This window comes from Heteronotia binoei, chromosome 14 (genome assembly GCF_032191835.1).
Source record: "Heteronotia binoei isolate CCM8104 ecotype False Entrance Well chromosome 14, APGP_CSIRO_Hbin_v1, whole genome shotgun sequence".
NCBI lineage: Eukaryota > Metazoa > Chordata > Lepidosauria > Squamata > Gekkonidae > Heteronotia > Heteronotia binoei.
The window spans coordinates 33,368,580-33,390,675 of record NC_083236.1 but is presented as its reverse complement, the minus strand read 5'-3'; the positions used below and the strand labels follow the sequence as shown (position 1 = coordinate 33,390,675).

Here is a 22,096-nt window from a genome sequence, read left to right as displayed (position 1 = left end):
GGGGGGCTATAATTCGGACACTCCAAATCCACTCTTTGCCAAACCTGGAGGGCAGGTGAAGGCGAATCTGCTGAAGACTCCCAGTGAGTTTTACACCTCCTGAACCAAATGAACCATGAACTACTTCAGGCAACCATACAAATCACAAAATGAAACAAACCACCATTTCTCCAGTTCATGCCCATCCCTAGTTTGCAGTTTTTACTATTTGCACAATTTATTCAAGTCCTGACAGCCACAGAGCAGCTAGGAGCTACACAGCGCTCAAAAGTCCAGTCATATTATTTCTTTCAAGTTGCGCAATGGACATTTATGTCTTTGCCCACAAGAGGGAGGCAAATCAAATATCAGAGGACCAGAATGCTTCAAAGCAATTCACTAGATCTGAGATCGACACCTCTGCAGCCCGGGCAGTTGATGGATTGGTGCTCCCCTGGCAGAAAACACCCTTGCTGCTGCTCATGGAATTATGAAATAAATGTTTCCTTTGCCTCATGGGAAAAGGTCAGCATTGTTGAAAGATGATTTAAGAGGTCTTTCAACATATCAGAAAAGCCTCGGCTACAATTGCTAAGAGAAAACAGGACATGAGAGGCCCACACACACACACACCTGCGGGCTTGATGCAAAAGGTCTTCCTTTCTCTGCACTAACATCCGCTGCCTTTCATCAGCGGACTTAGAAAAACGGCTTCCTCTCACTTCAAAGTCTTCTGTCTCAGCTGAATCTACTTCCATTTCACTGAACTCTGCCATTTCTTCCAGCTGTGAATTAAGTTCCAGAGGGACTCTCTCAGTCTGCTGTGCAGAAGAAAATGAAAGGGGGGGGGAGAGATAATTCACACACTTTTTCAGAATCCTAGGTCTCTTAACAAAAAGAACTGTGTTAACTCAAAGCCATCAAACGAGCAGTAAGAAACTAGGGAGATGGTAGGAGAGCCCAATCTGTTCAGAATGTATTTTATTGATATGGTGAATGTGAGCAAATGTTGACCAACTGTATCAAAAGGACTGATCTTGCCCTAAAACAAAATGCCACAGAAAAAGGGTGCCAAAAGATGCTCAGAGCACATGACTGGGAGGTCAAATCTGTCATGCCCTGTTCTGACACGCAGACAGGTGACCACATAAGCCAACCACCATGCCTATCCTCAAGGTCCTATCAGGAAAAAGGAGAAGGGTTGATTTCAGGATAGCTTTGTTAAGCAAGTGCCACTTAAAATTAGCAGCATTGGTGCACTTGTAGCTCCTGCACCAAACAGTTGGCTCAGAAAACTGTTTCCTGTTCCTTTTGAGAACTGTTCCAGAGTGGTTATCAGTCGGTGGTATCAATATCATACAGGGATCATGTAGCACCAAATATTTCCTGATCCAGGAATAATGCTGGCAATGAACCAATCAAAAGAGAATTCAGTTCATCTAGAATAGACATGATACACTTCCAGGCAACAGGAGAAGTGTCCCACGCTTACACTATCTGATTTCCCTTTTAATTGGATCTTTTTGAACACTGGCCTCGCTCCATAACATCCCCTTTAGCTGCTGAGCATTTAGATAAGCATATGGATGTACATTTCTGTGTATCCTAGTTTTTCAAATGAAGACACAGTGCTATCTGATAATGGTTGCTTTCCCTGCATTTTATGGTTTACCCATAACTCTCAGCACAATAGCATGGGAAACCTGATCTGCCAATTCAGAATCAATGGTGAACTACAAAAATACGGTGCTTCAAAAGGACAGCATGAATGTATTTGATTCACATTATTCATCAGTGTTCCCTTATCTTGTGAGTTTCTCTCTTCCCTGGAAGCTACCATCTCACTTGTGGTACCTCTATCAGATGACCTTTAGGGCTGCAGGATCAGCAAGTCACTTTCAGGGTAAGCGCACACACACACACACACAAATTTCACATATGCACATATACAGACATACACTGATCTCAGTCCTACCTCTATGGGGAAGCAAGAATGCTCTTTCCCACATATCCATGTTTCTGTTCTTCCACTTGAGGTCACTGGATGTCCACACATGGACATAAAGTTCTAAGAGCAGACAGTATCATACTAGATCTGTGAAGATCCAGGTTCAAACCTGCATTCAGCTGGTGACCCTGGCCAATCACTGGATCTCTGCCTAACCTACCACACAGGATTTTTGCAAGGACAATACGTGTGTGGGGTGGAAAATCATGTGAAGTGCTTTAAGCACCTTGAAGCATAGGCAAAATAAGACTGTAATAATATGTGAAGTTTGAAAAAACCCCAATTAGATCCTATGAATGCTGGCCCAGATCAGTGGTCAATTCCAGATTAACAGGGATACTGACTTTGCCCATTCAGACCTTTGTCCATTTGATTTCACACACGTAAACCCTAGATGGTCCAGGCTAGCCTGATCTTGTCAGATTTTGAAAGCTAAGCAGGGTCAGCCTTGGTTAATACCTAAATGGGAGACCACCAAGAAGGTCTGGGATTGCTATGCAATGGCAAACCACCTCTGCTCATCTCTTGCCTTGAAAACCCTACAGAGTTGCCATAAGTCAGCTGCAACTTGACAGCACATCCCCCCCCCCCCCCAATTAAATATAGTGTATGCATGTGGTTAATCTAGTGGGACGGACACACCCAGTGAGTAGAAAGGTGCAATCTTGCACCACCTACTGTAAACAAGGCAAAGTTCCATGGAGAGTAGGGACAAACGGGTGCCCCGTAGCTGGGGAAGCAGGAAAGAACTGTGCAGGAATATAAAAGTGACATTTCAGAGGGAAAAGTTTTTTCAAACTACAGAGACTAAGTAGTCCTGGTTCCAGCCTGCGGAACGCCAAGGGAGGAACAAGGACATTCCCAATCCTGCTTCATGGTGAAAGAAATGCCAGCTATTCACTGGAAGGGAAATATCCTCTTTAATAGTATCTCCAACACTGCTCATTAATAGACACAGGATTATGAAGAACTGCATTCTCTTCTGTTAATCCCTTGAGCCTTCCTCCCTCAAAACATAATGTGAGAGTCCATGAGTCAGTCCCAGCAGAGACAATTACATTCAAAAAGGCAGCCTGGTTACACCTTTTAGCCAGCAGTTATCTGTAATGGCATCTTCACAAACACATCAGCAACAAAGCACAAGCTGGACGTGCACCAGGAGACCTTTCTAGGACTTCAAGCTGCTGTGCATGCTTGTTTACCCATCCCCTGACTGTTAATTAATGTGCCCCCTTTCCGCTCTGCCACAGTTACCTGAGTAGCCTCTTCAGGATCCTCTTGATCAGCACTGTGCCTTTCCAAGGGACTATTCAATGCAGGTCTGATGCTCTCTGATCGCTGAAAGCACAAACAGAACTGAATGAACTGATGTGAAAATGAAACAAAAGCCAAAAAAAAGATAGTAACTGTAAAAAATGGTCCAATTATAAGTTATCAGGGTTAGGTAAGAGCTCAATAATTAAAATGGAAGTGTTATCAAGAATACTTTTTACTATGACTATACTTCCTTTAAAAGTAAGTAATTCTGTATTACAAAAAATACAGAATATGTTTGATAAATTCATTTGGAATAAAAAAAAGCCTAGAATATATTAGCAAGTAACACAGTCTAACTGTACTTTCCTATTAGTTCAATGAAGATAGTAGAGACTGAACAGACTGGCTTACCATGTTAATTAAGTAGTTAGATTTGGCTGGGTAGGATTAATGTGAGCAAGAATTAAATGCAATTTGATGTGCACTACCAAAAATTGGGATAAATGCCAAATTAGATTAGAACTGCACAAAAATTCAGTATTGTTAACACGGCTGATGAAGGCAGCAATGCAGTCACTGATTAGCATTTGGTACCAGAAATGCGCTGCCCAAAAGCAAGTGCAGCCTGGAAGTTTTGGGTCCATCACACATTATCTTTGACACACCTGTGTTGGGAAAGGCACCTGGATACGGCCCTCTAAAATGTTGTCAGTAGTTATTTCAACAGATCGAGTCAGCTGCAGGTCCTGCAGGATGAGGTGGTAAGGAACCTGAGGAAACATCTCCTGGATCTGATGTGCCTAGAAAAAGCAATGTTAATACCACTGAAGAACAAAGCATGGCACATTAAAACTCCTCATCAGCATTTTTTTTAAAGTAGCCATACTCTACATCCCCAGATGCTCTGACTTTCACCACTACAACATCAAAAACACTACCTGCGGTCTCCCAGAAACTACCAGTGTGCTGATGTAAGTTCTTGCAAACATTAATATCAAGGTAAAAGCAGCAGCAATACACTGATAAGAGAAGAGGCTCCTTGACTATCAGGCCACCAACTCCTCCCAAAATGGAGCACGCAGAGGGTGAATGTTTCCATGATTACTAGCCAGCTCCAATTCTTTCCTCTGCAAGCGGTTGCCACGCGTGGGCCTCCACTGCAAAGTTTCTCTATTGCATGCCTTTCAACTCCTTCCATGTCCAGATTAAATATACATAACTTTGAATGCCCTCATTCATCCCTTGCTACAGCTACCTAGTCTTTTCCTTTTCTCTCTGTGCCTACTAACCACTGCTGAGGAAAGGATCCTTGAAAAGGGCATACTGCTGAGGATAGGATCCTTGAAAAGGCCACACTGCTGAGGATAGGATCCTTGGCAGTAATCTGTGTTGCTGCCACTGCTACATTTTCCCTCCAAAGCACACAGACAGTTCTCTGCAAATAAATAATAAGCCAGAAGTGTGCAGCTGGACTTACCATAGCATTGAGCTGGGAGTTGCTTGCCTGTGCAATGCCAAGGATATTGGTGGTATGCATCACCTCCACTGAAAAGCTGGGTAGCCAGCTTGCTATACGGGAACCTGCAAGAAAGAAACCATTAAAAATGTCTTTTGAGTAAATAATTCAGGTTTAATTTACAGTCACCTACATTTCAACAGTCAATCCCACCATAATGGGCACAGAAGAAAACTAAAATGTAGCCCACTTGCTGGAATTACCACCAATTGAGGTATGATCAGGATAGAAACGCTGAAGCATCAAAAGAAGAAAAGAACTGTTGCTTTATTGAATTAAAGAAATGCATAGAAATCTATCTAATGCATTAGACAGGATACAGAATCCTCACCATGGAAGCTGAAATTCTGCAAGAATACAGACCAGGGGTGGCTAAACTGTGGCTCAGGAGCCACATGTGGCTCTTTCACACATATTGTGTGGCTCATGAAGCCCCCACTACCCTGTCAGCCGGCTTGGAGAATGCATTTAAAATTGCTTTCTTTCTCTCTCTCTCCCCCTCCCTCCTTCCATCTATTTGCCTTCCTTCCTGCCTTCTGTCTTGCAGCTCTCAAACATCTGACAGTCATGTCTTGTGGCTCTCAAACATCTGACATTTATTCTATGTGGCTCTTACATTAAGCAAGTTTGGCCACCCCTGATACGGGCTATGCCACTGGGAACTGAAACCAGAATCCTCAGCACTGCGGTTTGTTTGTTTTTTAACTTAAGAACATTTGCTGTTATTCAGAGTATCTACAAAAGCAACCACAAACAAGCCCTACATTCTAATAAAGTGTGTCACTCCCAATTACCACAAATACAGACCAATGGTATATAAAGTAATTGTCATGTCTGTCTTCCTGCAGCCATGAATAGTACATGGATTCCACTGATGCTGCCATATACGTTCACTAGATCTAAGTTACAATTATCTCAAATAATCTAATAGGACACGCAAAGGCTCAGGTAGTGTTCTTGCAGGTGCTATCATTATACTATTCAATATTAATTTCCCCTTCTTATGAATAAAATCTGCTTTAGAAGATCTGCCCCTCCAACCATTGTAATTGTTTAAACCATACTTTTCTCCTCTGTCTATATGGTGGTGAAGTGCCAGTCTGAGACTGAATTTTTAAGGATGTCTCATACTTGTGCAAAGGAAGAGCTATTTTCCTTCCTGGAAGAGCTATTCCCGATCTTCTTCGTCACATAATCAAGATGCTGCATACATGACCTCCATTCATCTTTTTTCTGAAGAGTGCTTCCACTCTTTCCTGTTCCAATGGTTAATAGATCTGAACAACCAAACCTTTCTTAACTGAAATCAAAGGCTAGAAGTTCCCTTAAGGGCCCCTAGGTAGTAATGTCTGTCCATGCATGTCTTATCTGAAAATACTGATATAATAGCTTTGTTTTGTTGACATTTCATTTATAAAAGAAACAATCGCTTAGCTATTATGGCCTCCAAAAAGTGTGTGGGTAACACCTGCTGGAACCTCAGAGACCAGAGGGATGGCTGAATATGTCCTACAGATAGGGTTTCAATACCCTGGACAGCTCCCTGCCATTCCCTATAAATCACAAAACTGGATTATGAAAAATGCACAGTACATCTTGCAGACACACAGCTGGCCCATTCAGAAAATCTAAGCCATTTAAAAACAACAACACACGCACACGTGCATGTAATCAACATGCATTAATAGTCAGGAAGCTGCTAGTTTGAGATCTACTTAAGTGTAGGAGGCAGCACATGCAGACTTTTCTTAGAAAAGGTGAGGGGGTAATTTAAAGCATGTGGACAGAGTTGTCAAAACATTTTTTTCTGACGAACCTCCAGGAGAATATCCTCATGTTGAAAGCTGGCTACAAAGCTTATCTCTGTTGCATGTTAGCAGTTAAGCAGCCTGCTTTGTTTTGTCCACTGAGGGTCAGAAGGTGCACCTGCAGTTCTACCTCATCACCACATCACACAGATCAGAATGCGGTTTCCTGTTCCGGCTTCAGCTCAGCAAGGCAGGGGGAAATCGCAGCTCTTGCGAACTCCCCGAATTGAGCAGATTGAAAAGGTCCGGGAAGCCCAGATACCTGAGGGGACCCCTGGAGGGGGAGCCCTGACAGCATGGGAAACAACATTCCCAAGGATTTCGTCGGCAGGCAAAGCCTGGTTCTTTGACCATTCTGAAGCTTCACTGCGACAATTGCCATTTTGTATGGCACTAGCTGTGTCTACCGGTAACAAAATACCTTCTTCTAATCACCTTTCTACTTCAACTAACGAACTATACCTTGCAAGTAAGTTCACTTTGGAATGTAACCTATCAACTAAAGTCCTATTATAAAACCAAATCTGACTGTTCAAAAAGAGGGGGAGGAGGCTAAAAGACCCCCCCACACACAAGAGAGGCTTCTAAAATTAAAAGAACAAGCTTATAACAAGCTTTATTTCAAGTAAAAGAAATTGGACTGAGTATATAGTTGTGGATAGATCTGGTTTAAAATTAAGTGACAATTGGACTACCAACATACTATACAAAGCTTGATCAAAGGTGGAATGTGACTTTATATGAGAAAAGCTGGATTTCTGGATTTTCAACCTGGCACTCTGAACTTATTCTCTGATTTCTACTATCATACTGATTATAACAGCAGGGAAGAGATGAATAATTCAAAAGATTTTATGGCTACTATACTCTCCATAAGGCAGAAACTTGGTCTTTTAGCAGAATGGGTAAAGGAACAGATGGGAAAATTCCTAGAGAATTGTAAAGAAATGGAAAATATACAAGAACATAGGTATCAAGGAGCACAAAATCTGCCTGAGAAGCAGGCAAAAGTGAAATGACAATTGCATGAGATTGCCTTGCCTGATTTTAAAATAAATGCAGTTTATGCACTTATGCAGGAGAAACGAAACCTACAGTTCACTGAGACAAAGAAAGGGGGGAATAACATCGATTCAGCTCCAAAGCTTTTTGTAAAAATGCTCAGCAACAAAATGAAAAAATCAGTCAACAATTAAAATCTACAGCCTCAGAGCAAGTCAACAACAAAGATTATGACTTGGAAGGCTTTTAGGAAGAAGAGAATATAAACTGTTACCATACAGTGGCTTGACATGAGCATAATATTGTAGATCTGACATAACATCTTGGAATGGATAGTCTGATTTTCGAATGAAGGAATCTTCATTTTTATTCAAACTATAAGAAGAGATTATAAAACTATTCTCTAACAGGCACAATATTATGGGACTTAATTTTGAACTCCCCCCTCTTTTTTTTAGGGATTCTTCAAACCTAAAGCAGGCTTATTTAGTTTTTTATTTTTCAAATTCAATGGGCAGCTTGTTTTGGTTTGGTGTGATTTTCTGCAAAGTTCAAAATCATAATAAAGTTTAACAATCTGTTGCTAAAAAAGGGGGGCTTTAATGACTATAACAACTTGTAAAACTTTTTAAAATTTAAATATACGCTAATGTAAGGCTAAAAAGTTAATCTGTTTAATTAGAATTTGGACTACTGTAGCTAGAATTACATACACACATACATGTATATAAGGAAAGTGTGTACATACCTTTAATATTTTTGCTTTTTTTTAATGGTTGGTGAGGAGGTGCCCTTTGTTCATTCCCATGCATGGAGATGTTTGCCAATGAATTAATCCACTAAGAGCTTTTTTCTTTGCTTTTCAAGGAAGTAAATGAGTACAATTTGATGGGAGTGAGATGAATCTTCCCTGCAGATCAAGGTTCCCCTTTCTGTTTAGTGTGAAGTTGTGGGAGCAATTGGGAATGGCTAGCGCCTTCTGAGATGAGGGCTGCTGTAAAAACAGCATTCCATGGGTTTGTTTTTTTGCTTACTTTGCTTACTTTTTTTCTTTTCTTTTTGAAAACCCATCCTTTTTGTTTATTAAAGAGAGCTAACTGTTCAATTAGATGCCTAAAGTTATCAACATTTGCTAATAAGACATGAGTATCCTAATTGTACCCATCTAACTCAGAAGCCTTTCATGGTTAATGAGAAGCTTGTTTTATTTTCATTTAGCCTTGATATTCCTTTGTAAATCAGATAGAGATGCAGCTGCTGCTGCTACATATTGAAACCTCTTGGTTAATAAGCTAGTACTGAAGAACAGAATTTGAACCTTTCTCTTCTTTTTTTCCTTCCTTCTGTTGCTTTATGTAGATTAAAGATACATAGATTTGGTTTTGTATGAACACAGATATGATAGATAACAATCTGGAATCTGCCACTAAATAGTTGGTAAAACAGGAGGATTTTACAATAATATCAAAAGCATAAAATATTTGTTGACTTTAAAGGTAATATCTATGTATTAATTTTGAGTACTTGCAGATATAATGAATTATACTTTTTTTTTGATGTAGTAATAACTAATCTATTCTTTTATTTTCTGTATCCTATCCCTGATCCTTCCCCCAATTCCCTAATTTTCCCTGTTAAATTTAATAAAATTTGTTATCACACACAGATCAGAACGCTAACCTGTCTAGTGCAGCAAAAAAAAACCCTGGCATTTAAAAAACAAACAAAAACAAGTGCCTATAGTGAACTCCAGAAATAAAGCTTCTCAACACAGGACATTCTCCTGTCACTAAATGGTTTTAGTCAAGAAAACTGGGAAAAGCCAAATAAGCCAACCATCAAAGTGGAAGAAGTGATTGTGCTGATTCAGGTGAGGTCTGCCTTCTGCCACTGCCACAGGAGCCAAATTTTCATCCAGGTTCTCTCTTTGGTGGTCCTCCCTGGCACGATGGTTATCGGTGATATTCAGAGACATTCTGCAGGTGGGGCAAGAAGTGTCTTGTTCTAGCCAGGAGCGCAGACAGGAGCTGACAAACAGGGAAGGTGAAGTGAGTCTCTTAAACAGGAATGACAAAGTGCTCATCGGAAACTCAGAAGATTGTACAAGACATGCTTATTTTGATGTTTTTATCCTACTTTTCAAGTAAAGAAAACAATACAAAAGCAGTTAACAATAAAGAACTACCCTATAGCAATTAAAGCAGCAAGTTAGAACAAGTTTAACCTTAGCAGACATATTTATTAAAAATCACATCAGATGTTAAAATCAGCCAGCCTACAATATTCAGTAAGACTGTAAAGAGTTCCTAAATAGCCAGGTCTTTATTGCTCATCTAAATGAAAACAATTATGGGAATGACCTGATTTAACAAGGAGGGGCATTCTGCATATGTGATGCCATGACAGAAAAAGCCCTGCCACCGGTTTACTAAACCCAGAAGATAAAGACAACACAGAGCAAGTCCTCCCTGGGTACTGATTTAAGAGGTTGGAGAGAGAGAGACCTGTATGACAGGAGACAATCCCTGAAATGACCCAGGCCCAGACTATTTGGTGATTTAAAGGTCAACTGGGCCAGAAAGAACAGGCAACCAATGCAAGTCACATCACACTGCACTTACATGCTACTAGCAACTGTTCTAGCTACTACACTTTATCATATTAATGTAACTGCTGAAATGATGGGGGAAAGGACTTATCTAAAAGTTACCCACAGTAAAATTTAAACATGAAGGTTACCCCTCAAAGGTACATCAATCTGCCACAATCCACGCTAGTAAAATGTACCACAAGCACAGAACAAGAACCTGTTTTTTTTATTTTAAATAACCTCCCCTGAAATTTAATTTTTGAAATGCTTCCATTGTTTTCTTATAACCATACACATGCAAGAGGTTAAACAAAACCCAAAACCACCAGGTTTGTCCAGAAATCCACTCCTGCAGTCATCTGTACGTGAAGCTGAAAAATGGCCTTTATGTTGTCTTTGTTTTAAATGGACGAAGTTTAAGTCCAGCAGCACCTTTAAGATCAACAAAGTTTTATTCTAGGTATAAACTTTCATGTACACACACACTTCTTCAGATATCTGACGGTGCCACTGGACTCAAACTTTGTTCTGCTGCTTTAGACCAACATGGTTACCCACCTGAAGTGATTTTAAATGGTTTGATCTGGGCTACCCCCTGGCTTAGATCTCATATTTTTGGGTTAAAACAAGCAAAGTAAGCGGAAGACACATTTTGCCATGAAACCAGCCTGCTTTTCTAACAAGACAGCGTAGACCCACACAAACCCTGAAACAGACTCTTGAATGACTCAGGCAGAGATAAAAATTTACCTCATAATGGACATGCAGCAAAGAGACAGAGCAGGAATTTCACAACCCCTAGCATCAACCCATTTTTATTATTCATTCTTAAAAAATATTCTACACACTAGAGCTTTGTTGGTAGACTCTGGAATGCAGAAAACAACTTTGTTAGAATATGAATTTTAGCCCTGGGGTTATAACTTAAGGCAATCATTCATTCATAAGGGCCCTATGGGATCTCTCTCAATTCCACAGGGCCTGAAAAACTGAACTATTTCAACAGGCCTTCAACATCTAAACTGGGTGAGGACTGCCACCTCACACTGCTGAGGAACTATGATCATTATAGGATCTGTTAGAAGGTCCTGCCTATACTGAAGTTGAACAGCACCATAAAAATATTTTTAGTTGTATTTTATCATTTTTAAACTGTATTTGTAGATGTCTGAACTGGCTGTTAGCTGCCCTGAGTCCGCTTGCAGAGACGGTGGGATAGAAATCTAAAGTAAAAAATAAATAATAAATAATTCTTGTTCTTCCTCTTCTACCCCTTTCGGCCCCCAACCCCTCCCCTTTCCTCCCTTTTCCCACCTTACCTACAACTCCCTCTTCCTTTATCTTATAATAAAATATCCTTGAGCAGGTGTAGCCAAATTAAAACAGTTAATACAGTTAAATGCTAAAATACAGGATTCATAGAGGGCCTAAATTTTATTTCTCTAGTTTCTGTTTCTATCATTTTTAAATTAAGCCCCACTACTAAATATCCTAAAATAGTTAGAAGAATAGTTATAAGAAAATAAAACAACTGGAAACAGTTAAAATAGTTAATAAAATAAAACTGAATGGGTTAAAAGGAGTAAAATTGGAAAAGTTAAAAGCTAATGTTAAAAGGGTTTCAGCTCAACTTTTAAAAATAGGTTAATGTATTGATCCTAACTTATCCTAATTATATGTTAAAATAAAATAAAACTTAAATGAATGATTTTATTATGTATCTTGTTTTTAATGTTTATGTGGTTTAATTTGTTGTTGTTAGCTGCCCTGAGCCCATTAGGGGAGCGCGGGATATAAATTTGATAAAATAAATAAATAAAACAAATAAATCTCAGACAATACAACTTCTCTTCTCAAGGTCAGCATTACCAAAGCAGAAAAAGGAAAAAAAAAAACTAGAGAAGTCAGGAAGTTAAACTACACTACTCATTAATTCCCTAAACATACTATAACTCCCTAAAACATAACATAATAAAATGGCAGACAACATGTAAGTCCTACCTGACCAAAATACCAGAGAAAAAGAAAAAAGAAAATATGTACGTAAATAAGAAAACATAAAATAAGCTTTTGTGAAATGCCACCACAGCACTTCTTGGCAGCAACTGGAAGCTGCACTACTCATTCTTGTACTCATTCTTGATTAAGCTAAAGAATAACCTTGACCTTATGGGAAAGCAACAGCACCATTTTAATTATACCAGCTAGTAGTGATAAACTGTTTTATTAAATGCTTGCTGGAATATTGACATATATTTAAAGGCCCCTGCTAGCAGTAAGCCACAACAAACTGGCCTTTGCATTGTTACAGCCTTCTCCAGCTGCATTTTAACCTTCTCCAAGACAGACAGCCGAGATAGAAACAGGAACAGCAACCACCAAAAGGCATCAACGGAAACCACAAGCCTGTTGGAAGGCTACTTCAGATATCATTGAAGGATATGCAAGCAGTCCTACTTGATCAGACTGAAAAGTCAATCTATTCTAGCACCTGGGTTCCCACAGCATACAGCCAAACAGATCACTCCAAGAAAATCCAAGTGGAGAATTAAAGCAATTGCCCATCTTTCCTGCTCAGCAACTGATATTTAAAAGGTTTGCTGCTGTTTTGCTACTGTGACAAAGTGCTGATAAACCTACTTTCCATGGCTAACCTCCTTTTAAAGTTGCTGGCTACATATTGTGGCAGCATATTCCTTAAACTGATTAGGCACTGTACAAAGAACTACCGTATTTCATCTGACCTGAAGCTACTGCCATCAAGCAGCCATTTTTGCAAGAAGACCTGAAAGCTGTTGCAGACACTACACCAGTTCACCCACATGTTCAAACACAAAGGGGAAGAAACTCACTGCATTAAATGATCGTGAAATTCTAAGAACTTCACCAATTTATTGCAGTGCATCAACCAATACAGTGCACTTTCTACACATGCAAACACAGGCTTTGCTACAGCAGCTGTATTAAGGTAGTTTCTGCATCAGCCTTCCAAAATTAGACATTATAAAATGGGATCACAGAGATCACATAAGCTGCGGACAGATACCAGACGGATACCCCCACCCCCATTCTACATTCTAGTAAGCTGCCACCTAAAAATTTTATTTTTAGGACTAAGAAGGGCCAGGTACTTAAAGGCCAGACACTGGCACATTTACATTACATTACAGTAACTGTTCCAGTCCTGGATAAGTGTACATATATTCCTGTTTGCTGGGTTCCTGGGCACTGTCGGAACTGAACGGAACCAGGCCTCTATTGGCAACATCTAACCCTGAGGAAAATCATCACTGTGTAAAGGAAAACAAAGATAGTTATATACTTCAACCCTGTAATTAGCTGCAGGCAAATGAGAGTACACAGCTTATTCTACCCGGCTTTTGTTTCCCAGGTGCGTACTTATGGAACAGGTGTCCACAAGGGAGTTTACGTGCAGATTGCATGGAATCCCAGCAAATGGCACAGTCATCATTGTTGGCTGCTAGTTCTTCTGGCGTCGCCACTGCAAATCTGTAATAGGAACACAAAAGAACGGTTTGCCAACTCCTGCCCAGATGCACACAGCACAGCTAGATATGAACAAAGATTTCCCACCAAAACTCTACTTATTAGCTGCACATAGTGGATGACATTTGAAGTACAATGCCTTCTTTTCATTCTAAGAGAATAGCAGCTAAAGCATTCGTTTGTTCCTCTGTGGATTAGAGAAACGGAGTCCAAATTGGGTTATTATGGACTATCTAAACAATATTTGCTCAATATGGAGTACAATCTGGTTAAACCCTTTCTTAAACAGAGGATCTTGGATGTCGAAGATCTGATCTGAATCAGCTTAAAGGTTATTTACCAGGAATAGAGGAGCTACATAAAATAACACTGATGCCATACTTGCAAAATCTTGATAAAGTTGAGTATAGGAGAGCATTTACCCTTCTCAGACTTGATATGTTACCGTCAGCTATTATTGAAGGCAGATACACAGGACAACCATACGAGGAGAGATTGTGTATTTGTGGGGACAAGAAACCGGAAGATAGGGAACATGTTTTATTCCAATGTAAATTATACCAGCGTATTAGGGCCGATTATATACTCCCAATCTGTTCCAGTGTCCCTGGAAGAAATATTAGATTTCAGCTAGACAAATTATTGGCTGATAGGAACAAAAGAACCACTTCATGTGTGGCAAAATTTGCTTCGCGAGCTATAAGTCTCCGGAAGCAATTCCTAAGGGGAATATCCAACTGAATGCCTCGGCTCTCGAACCTAACTAGTGCTCTGGGGGGAAATTATATTTCATACTGTGTATGTTTTATTCTGATTATTGTTTTATCTGATTGTATTTTATTAAGGTATTTGTATTTAATTTGACTGGTCTATGACCGTATTAAACTAATTCATAAAGCACTATCAGGTATTTACTGTATTTGTACTGGAATTATACTTGGAACTGGAATACCAGCTCAGTGTGGTTAGTTCAGTCAGGCATTTACCAAGAAGTCTTGGAAAAGTCACTGAAGGCCAATTTACTATTTAGGAAAGCCTTCATTTCCATGAACAAGGTTTGATTTGAATCTCTATGAGGAATGAGCCAGAACCTCTTCTGGAAAGAAAGGAATTCTGACTGTTATTCAAGATTCATATATTGCCTTTAATTATTCTGTCCCCAGAGCTCAGGGCAAAAAAAAATCTGCTTATACTCAACAAACCCCTTTATCCATCCTTATTCCTATCCTTACAGGTAGGAAACTGTAGTGGAGTACTAGAAATCTAGCCTGCAAAAAGAAGAGCTACGGTAGCTAACCTAAAGATTCCAGCTATGAGAAGCAAATTGATTAGAGGCTGACAGGAGAGGTGTGTGTAGCATTGCCAAGCATGGGAGAGATCAGTAGGACAGACTGAGAAGAAGGAAATGAGACAGTGGTAAGAAGTAGGAGGAGGTGGATGGTGAACAGCAGAAGTCAACAAGGTTAATAGACAGAAGGTATAGAGAACATCAGCAATCAGAAAGGAGAACAAATATTAAGAATCTTTTCTCTAACTGTCTTTCAGTGAAGTCAGATGACAGCAATTTATGCTCTGTAACATGCATCATTAATCAAAAGGTGAAACTGCCTGGAAGTATTTAATTTATAAAGCTCACTCTTTTCCCAACAGTAGACGATCAAATGTTTGCTAGAGGAGGGAAGGCTTCTAAAGAAACATTCACTATCCTCTATTATCATTAATAGTTCCAATATACCTAAATGCCAACATGGCAAAATCTGGGACTAATTAAATCCAGAGACTGGAGTCATGAACAGACAAGACAGAACTTTCTCCAAAACTGAGAAAAGCCTCAGGTTTGCAGAAAAATCTGAATATAGATATCAAGGGCTTTAAAACCCCCAAAATAACAGAAGCAGTTCCTGTACCTTAAAGAAAAAAGGGTCATTACCATGGCCATTGTAGGGGTTGTTAGACAACCATAATAGTATTGCCAGCCTTTAAGCCTTGCTTTCTGTCTGTCAAATGTGGGGGAAGGAAAAAGCTCTTTCCAGGGCTCTGCTTTGAGGAAGGACTCATCAGTGCCAGGCAACAATCAATGGACAACTTGATTTCACAAGACTTGCATGGCTTCCTCAGGACTGGCTGCTTCCTACCATTCAACAGACACCCCATAAAAGCCAATCTGGTGTAGTGGTTAGAGTTTCAGACTAGGATATGGGAGACTCAGGGAGCAATACTAAGCAGGTCTGCTCAGAATTCAGTGGGATTTACGCCTGGGAAAGTGTCCTTACGACTGCAGCCTCAGGTCCAATTCTGCCATGGAAGCTTGATGAGTGACCTTAAACCAGCTACACATTCTCAGTCTAACTTAACTCACAGGGTTATTCTGAGGACAAAATGGAAGAAAGGAGAATTATGTAAGCTGATCTGGGTCCCCATTGTGGAGAAAGGCAGGGTATAAATTAAGTAAATAAATGATAAATATAACCATGAATGAGGAGGGAGATAAATAATAGGCTGGTTTTGTGGGTGGGAAAGAGAAGAAAGCAGGGAAAGGTGAGGATATGGGGGTTGCCAGGAGGAAGAAAAGTGAAAATAGTGTGGGGGAAATGATAGTGGGGGAAATGAGCGGGCCCCCGTCAAAGTCCTTGCAGGTTTGCCATCACAACTGAACCCAGCCTGGCAGCTGGCCCTGCACGATTTGACCATAGAGGAAAGGAGGGAAAGCTGAAGGCAGGTTGGCAGACAGAGGTAGGTTGCTGGTTGATGGAAAGAAGAGAAGGAAGCAAGAAAATTAGAAATGCTGGGGGGCTTTCAGGGAAGGTGAAGAGGTAATAGTAGGGAAGGGAAAAATGAGATGCCTTCCCATAGTGCTTGCGGGTCCCCCACCCATTTATTTCTATTTACATGCCGCTTTTTAAATGAGTAAACAGTAGCTGAGTGTTTGGATCAGCAAGTTTTGTCTCTTGAGGCTAGGCCACTTATGTAACTATCATTAGGCAAGATTATTTTAAAGACTGTAAATCAGGTCTCCTACAGCAATCATTATTCAACAATAAATCCACTTGCTCACCTTGCTTCCATGTTCCCAACCACACGGAGATAGTTCTTGTGGCGACGAAGTCTTCGCTGAACCTCATGGAACAGGTAACGCAGCTGCATAAAGATCACCAGGCTGGCCATCGACAACCAGATATTGCCAAATAGCTTGAAGAGAAGGACATGAGAGCACATCATCTTCAGCTATGGTGGATCATGGCTCCACACTCCCTACCCAAACCGGAAATCCAAAGACACCTTACAGAACACACAGCTCTCTCATTTGGAGGCTGCGAGGAAGAGCGGTGTTCTGAAAGGGGCAAGCAAGGCACTATCCTTTCCAGGAAACGGAAATGAGGGGAAATTTCACACAAAGCAGCTTCCCAAAGGTGGCTCTGGGCTTCCAAGCAAAAGCGCTTTCTTTGCCTTCCCAACAGAAAACTAGCCACAAAAAAATCCAACCCACAGGCTGCTTGGACCAGGGGGGGAGGAGCTTTATCCGTATTACAATGTGCAAAGAGGTGTGCTTCATTCATGTTGGGGGGGGGGGCGGAATAACTTGACTACCCTCTGAAACTTGAAATATTTTATTATGATGCTGCAGATACCTTAATTATTTGCTACAAAAGACAATTACACAGACAAGTGCTTGAGCAATGGGAAACAGAGACTCCCCCTGCCCCGGGCTTGGCAAGCAGCAATTGGAATCTTGTGTTCCTTCAAGGTATTTCTTGTTTCAGTTTTAGTACCATACCAAACCTTTAATAGCATAACAGTTGCAAATAAAAATATACAGAAGATAAAAATTTAAACATTGGAGATAAAATCAAAATGAAACCAAGCTTACAGATGCATTCATACATGGTCAGATTTAAATTTAAGGATGTCCGCCAAAAATTTTGCCACAGTCTCACTAACCTCCCCCTCAGAATTGTCAATAAATAATAACAGGGTGGCAGAACACAAATTTGGGGAGAAAGAGAGATTGCAAAATAAATCTTTACGGAGAGTATGATAAAAGGAACAATCAAGCAATATATGCTGAATTGAGTCGGGAATATTCACTCCACAGGAACAGAGTCTGTCGCCTAAAGGGACTCGATATCTCCCTTGTAAAACTTTGGAGGGAAACGCATTTAGTCTAGCCAACATAAATGCCCTGCGATGACTTGGAATGGTTAAGTCTGATAGATAATGGGGCATTTTGCAGCAGAAAGCATAAAGACCTAAGGAAGCTGGGAGCAAATATAAGGGTCTGTTGGACGTAGTTTCGTTTCCTCCAACTCCAACAGTCTCAATTTAATACATCAGTTTTAGAAATGATGTTCTGCTGTCCTGTAGATCTGGCAGAAAGGGCATTTTAATACCTCAGATCTGTTCACTGTTCCAGTGCTTTATCTTTATTCACTTTGGAAGTAGTGCAGTGACAAGTGTGCTTGCTGCCCTCTCCACAATGTATGTTGTGACAGTAAGAGACATCTTGATGTCCAGCAGGGGGAATAACATTGTTTGTTGCTACAGACACATGCTCTAAGAGGTGGATGGACCCAAAGTTCACCTTTAACCCCAGCCTGAAACTGGAAACCACTTCAATTCTGTTCTAGTCAACCTGTAAGGTACAGGAGCCAGCGAAGTTAAAGATTCATACCAGCATGTGAATGTGATGCATCAGATCCAGTGACAGAAGAGTTAACTCCATGATGAAATCAGTGTAATAAACATAGGTTCCTTTGCTTTCCCATGTGCCTTCATGGTTGAGATCCCAAAGATGAATGATGTAACTAGGGGAAGGGGAAAAGAGAGCCATGAATCACTGCCAGTTTACAAATAATAAAGGAACAACAACAGGTTATTCTTAACACACTTTGGTACACACAGGTTCACCCTACTCTCATTACTAATTATATATCAGTAGAAAAGAGCAAGAGCCCAGTAGCACCTTAAAGACTTAAAATTTGTGTCAGAGTATGAGTAATTCTGCAATAGGTTATCTATAACACAGCATTTATTTATTTGAAATATTTTAGCCCATTTTTCTCACTTTACAAACTCAAAATAGGCTTACAAAATAACAACCAAATTAATACAATCGATCTCAACAGATTAACATATCCGAACATACAGCATTAGAAAAAACACAAGCCCTGAGCAACCACCAGACCCACCAGTGACCCCCAAGCCACTCCTGTAGAGCTCCATTTAACATGTAAGTGCCTTATACTGACTCAGCCCATCAAGATCAGCATTGTCTACTCAGACTGGAAGTGGCTCTCCAGGGTCTCTCAGACAGAGGTCTTCCACATCACCTGCAACCTGATCCTTGTTAACTGCAGGGACTGAACCTGGGACCTTCTGTATGCCAAGCAGATGCAGATGCTTGACATTGAGCCTGGCTCCTCCCTCCACAACTTGCTGAAGGCCAAGAGGGAAAATGTCTTCCTAGATAATTCATGGAGGCCATTCCATAATGCTAAGGCTGCTGTAGAGAACCTCCATGACCAAACACAAAAGATGTCACCTGCCTGCATGACAGAATGGTTCTGCTAGAATGCAAGTGAGAGATCCATCTCTCAGAAACTTCAGGGCTTTGGCCTAAACATCATGCCCCTCAATCTACACTTTGCAGCTGCAAAAACTTGCATCTCTCTAGAGACTTTCTTCCCAGGAAGGACAAATAAAAAAAAACTTGCATCTCTCTAGAGACTTTCTTCCAAGGAAGGACAAATCAATTGAGGCTACAGATGACACGCCTTGGGTCCAGTTGGGCCTTTACACCCAACTTGCCTCCCTGCCAGGGATGGACTGAAAAGGGCCCCATTTCCATCCCACCTCAGTCCAATACCCCCTCCCAAAAGGAGGGCACTTCCTTCCCCACACCAAGCTCCAACTTACCGTAAAATCACATGAACAGTTCTCACAGTAACAAGCAGAGACTATAGGGGAACAAAGCAAAAACAAAAGAAAGAGGAAATTCTTGAAACTTGTCTTAGAGATACAAAATTTTGCAAAAGGTTTTTTCAATCTGGGGAGACCCAATACAGCAGACAAGCTCTTTAGAGAGGCAGCAGAGAAATCATCTAAATAAGCAAACAAAAACGCTTCTTAAATTTGAGTCCTTTTGCAATAGTATTCAAATGCTTTTGTTTCCTACTGCTTTCTAATTTTTCATACTGGGACTATCATTCAGTGTTTTGAAAATGTACATATGAAAATGTATGTACCAATGTATGTTGTACTACTGTTATACCAAAGAAAAAAAATATATGTTGACACCAGTGCTGAGTTAGTGATAGCTAGCTCACAGTTTGTTAGCCTCTGGCTCACACATTTTTGTCTTAGCTCAGGAAGGAGAGCCCCAGAGCAAACTGATTTATGCAGTAGCCAAATTGCTCACTCACAACTTTAATCCCAGCAGCTTACCAAGTAGAATTTTTGCTTGCAGGACTCCACAGTTTAGAGGGAGTATTGGTTGACACACCCAATATTGCAATATTATTAAATTATTACTTGCTTATAGGCCAGTCCCACTACCTGAAACTATCAGTATGTTCTATTGATTTGCCAGTGCAGGGGCCGGGCAACAAATACATAATATAATCTAAAAAAAAAAAAAAAACCAACGAATCCGAAGCCAAAATTCTTATTTGATCTCAGATTATAATGGAAACCAAGCCATTAATATTCTGGTAATCCCAAATTTTTCTGCAATAGGATGTACCCCGGGGTTAAAGATTTTCAAAAATCAATACACAAAATGCTGCACAGATAAAGGAAGGCCAACCAAAAGAGTGCACAAACACACAAATACTGGAATGCTCACCTCAGCCGCCATGAAAGATAGTGTATGCATTCCATGGGTATAGCCAATAACACCACACACAACTGCCAATCCACAGCAGGAAAGCAGCATCGCTACCAGCAGGGTCAGGACTCTGATGTGACTGTTCATTGGTGTAGTGGGAGAAAAAGAGAGCTGCAATATAAAAAATAAAGGAAGGATAAGAAATCTACTTGCTCACTTCGAATTTAAAAGCCATCACTCAGGCCAACTCAGTAAGCACACCTAGAGGGCACAATCCCATGGCTTTTGGCTACAGGGAAGAGTAAGCTACTTCGGGCTCATCGGATGCCTTCAGGAGCAGGATCCTTCCATCTGGTTTGATCACTGGCTCATGTACACAACAGAGCCATCAGAAGCTGTGTAGTCTGACTTCCTGTACTGGGATGTTCCAGGAGACCTTATCTGAAAAGCACTTCCTTACTCCTGATACAATGCCAAAGTTCCATAACAGGAGCATGGGAAACGGGGAGCACTTAGAACACTGGACTAGGATCTGCCAGACATGGACTGGAATCCCTACTTCTTGTTGTGAAGATAAAATGGAGGAGGGGAATATGAGGAGTAAGCTGCTTTGAGTTGCAACATGTAATTGTCTTAAATAAATAAACAACATAAAGCTCAAGTGAAAACTGAATGGGAAAACAAAAAGTGTGATGGAAGGGCCCAGGTTTTGAGTATAGCCTCTTCTTCTACAGGTGCTATTTTCTGTCCCCAATTAATCAATCAGTAATTAAACCTAGCTTGTGTACCCTTTTCTACCATCATTGTTCATGCAAAGATGTCCCAGTTTGCAATCAACTTCAAGTAAAATGACTGCACAGAATGTACTGTATGTTATCAGTTATTCCTTGATAAGCATACAGATGCTCCTTCCTACAGGACATGGACTTCCACCTAGTTCTAAGCAAACACCAAGAAACTTACATATTCAAACCTGTCCTTGCAAAGCTGAACCATGAGATGGAGAAACACAAGCCCAGAGAACCAAAGGCACCACATGACCACTTCTTCCACTGTCTGGACATTTAGCACACCAAAAATAAAGATAAACTTGTAGAAGATGAAATTCCAAAACTTATCCTTGAGATGCTGAAAAAGAAAAAAGTATCTGAAGTTTAAAAAGAGAGCCTTTCACGAGATGTAATTTTGCGAACATAGATGTAATTGATTTTACAATTAGTATGCTTAACACTTTCCTGCTGTTTCTATATTAAGAATTTGCCACAAGTCTGTAGCTTTATCATCCTGGAACCACTGATTCTTCAAATGCAAAGAGTCTTTATCAAGCAAGTAACCGATACAGAAATTTCTGCAGATTGTATCATAAGCGAACAGTGGAATCTGAAGCAGAAATAAGGAGTATACTGGCAATCCACCAGGAACATTATCAATATAAACTTACACCAGCATCTACACCAGTCTGGTGTAGTAGTTAAGAGTGCCAGACTCTAATCTGCAGAACCGGGTTTGATTCCCCACTCTTCCACATGAAGCCAGCTAGGTGACCTCGGGCCAGTCACATTTCTCTCAGCCCCCAAAATAAACCTAGCTCACCACAGAAAGAGCT

The 22,096-nt window shown here is 40.5% G+C and overlaps 1 protein-coding gene across 2 annotated transcripts in view; it reads right to left on the bottom strand.

Annotated features, from left to right (window-relative positions):
* AMFR (autocrine motility factor receptor) overlaps window positions 1-22,096 on the bottom strand; it is a 36,376-nt gene that overhangs the window by 2,192 nt on the left and 12,088 nt on the right. Inside the window, exons 3-13 of one of the 2 annotated variants that reach the window (XM_060253985.1) lie at window positions 21,454-21,618; window positions 20,509-20,661; window positions 19,581-19,621; window positions 18,337-18,469; window positions 16,723-16,856; window positions 13,560-13,670; window positions 9,407-9,597; window positions 4,722-4,825; window positions 3,910-4,044; window positions 3,242-3,325; window positions 613-797 (exon numbers count right to left, since the gene is read on the bottom strand). In XM_060253985.1, coding sequence (XP_060109968.1) covers window positions 613-797; window positions 3,242-3,325; window positions 3,910-4,044; window positions 4,722-4,825; window positions 9,407-9,597; window positions 13,560-13,670; window positions 16,723-16,856; window positions 18,337-18,469; window positions 19,581-19,621; window positions 20,509-20,661; window positions 21,454-21,618 — 1,436 coding nt within the window. The remainder of the gene's footprint in view (window positions 1-612; window positions 798-3,241; window positions 3,326-3,909; window positions 4,045-4,721; window positions 4,826-9,406; window positions 9,598-13,559; window positions 13,671-16,722; window positions 16,857-18,336; window positions 18,470-19,580; window positions 19,622-20,508; window positions 20,662-21,453; window positions 21,619-22,096) is intronic. The other variant, XM_060253986.1, reaches the window with a different exon arrangement.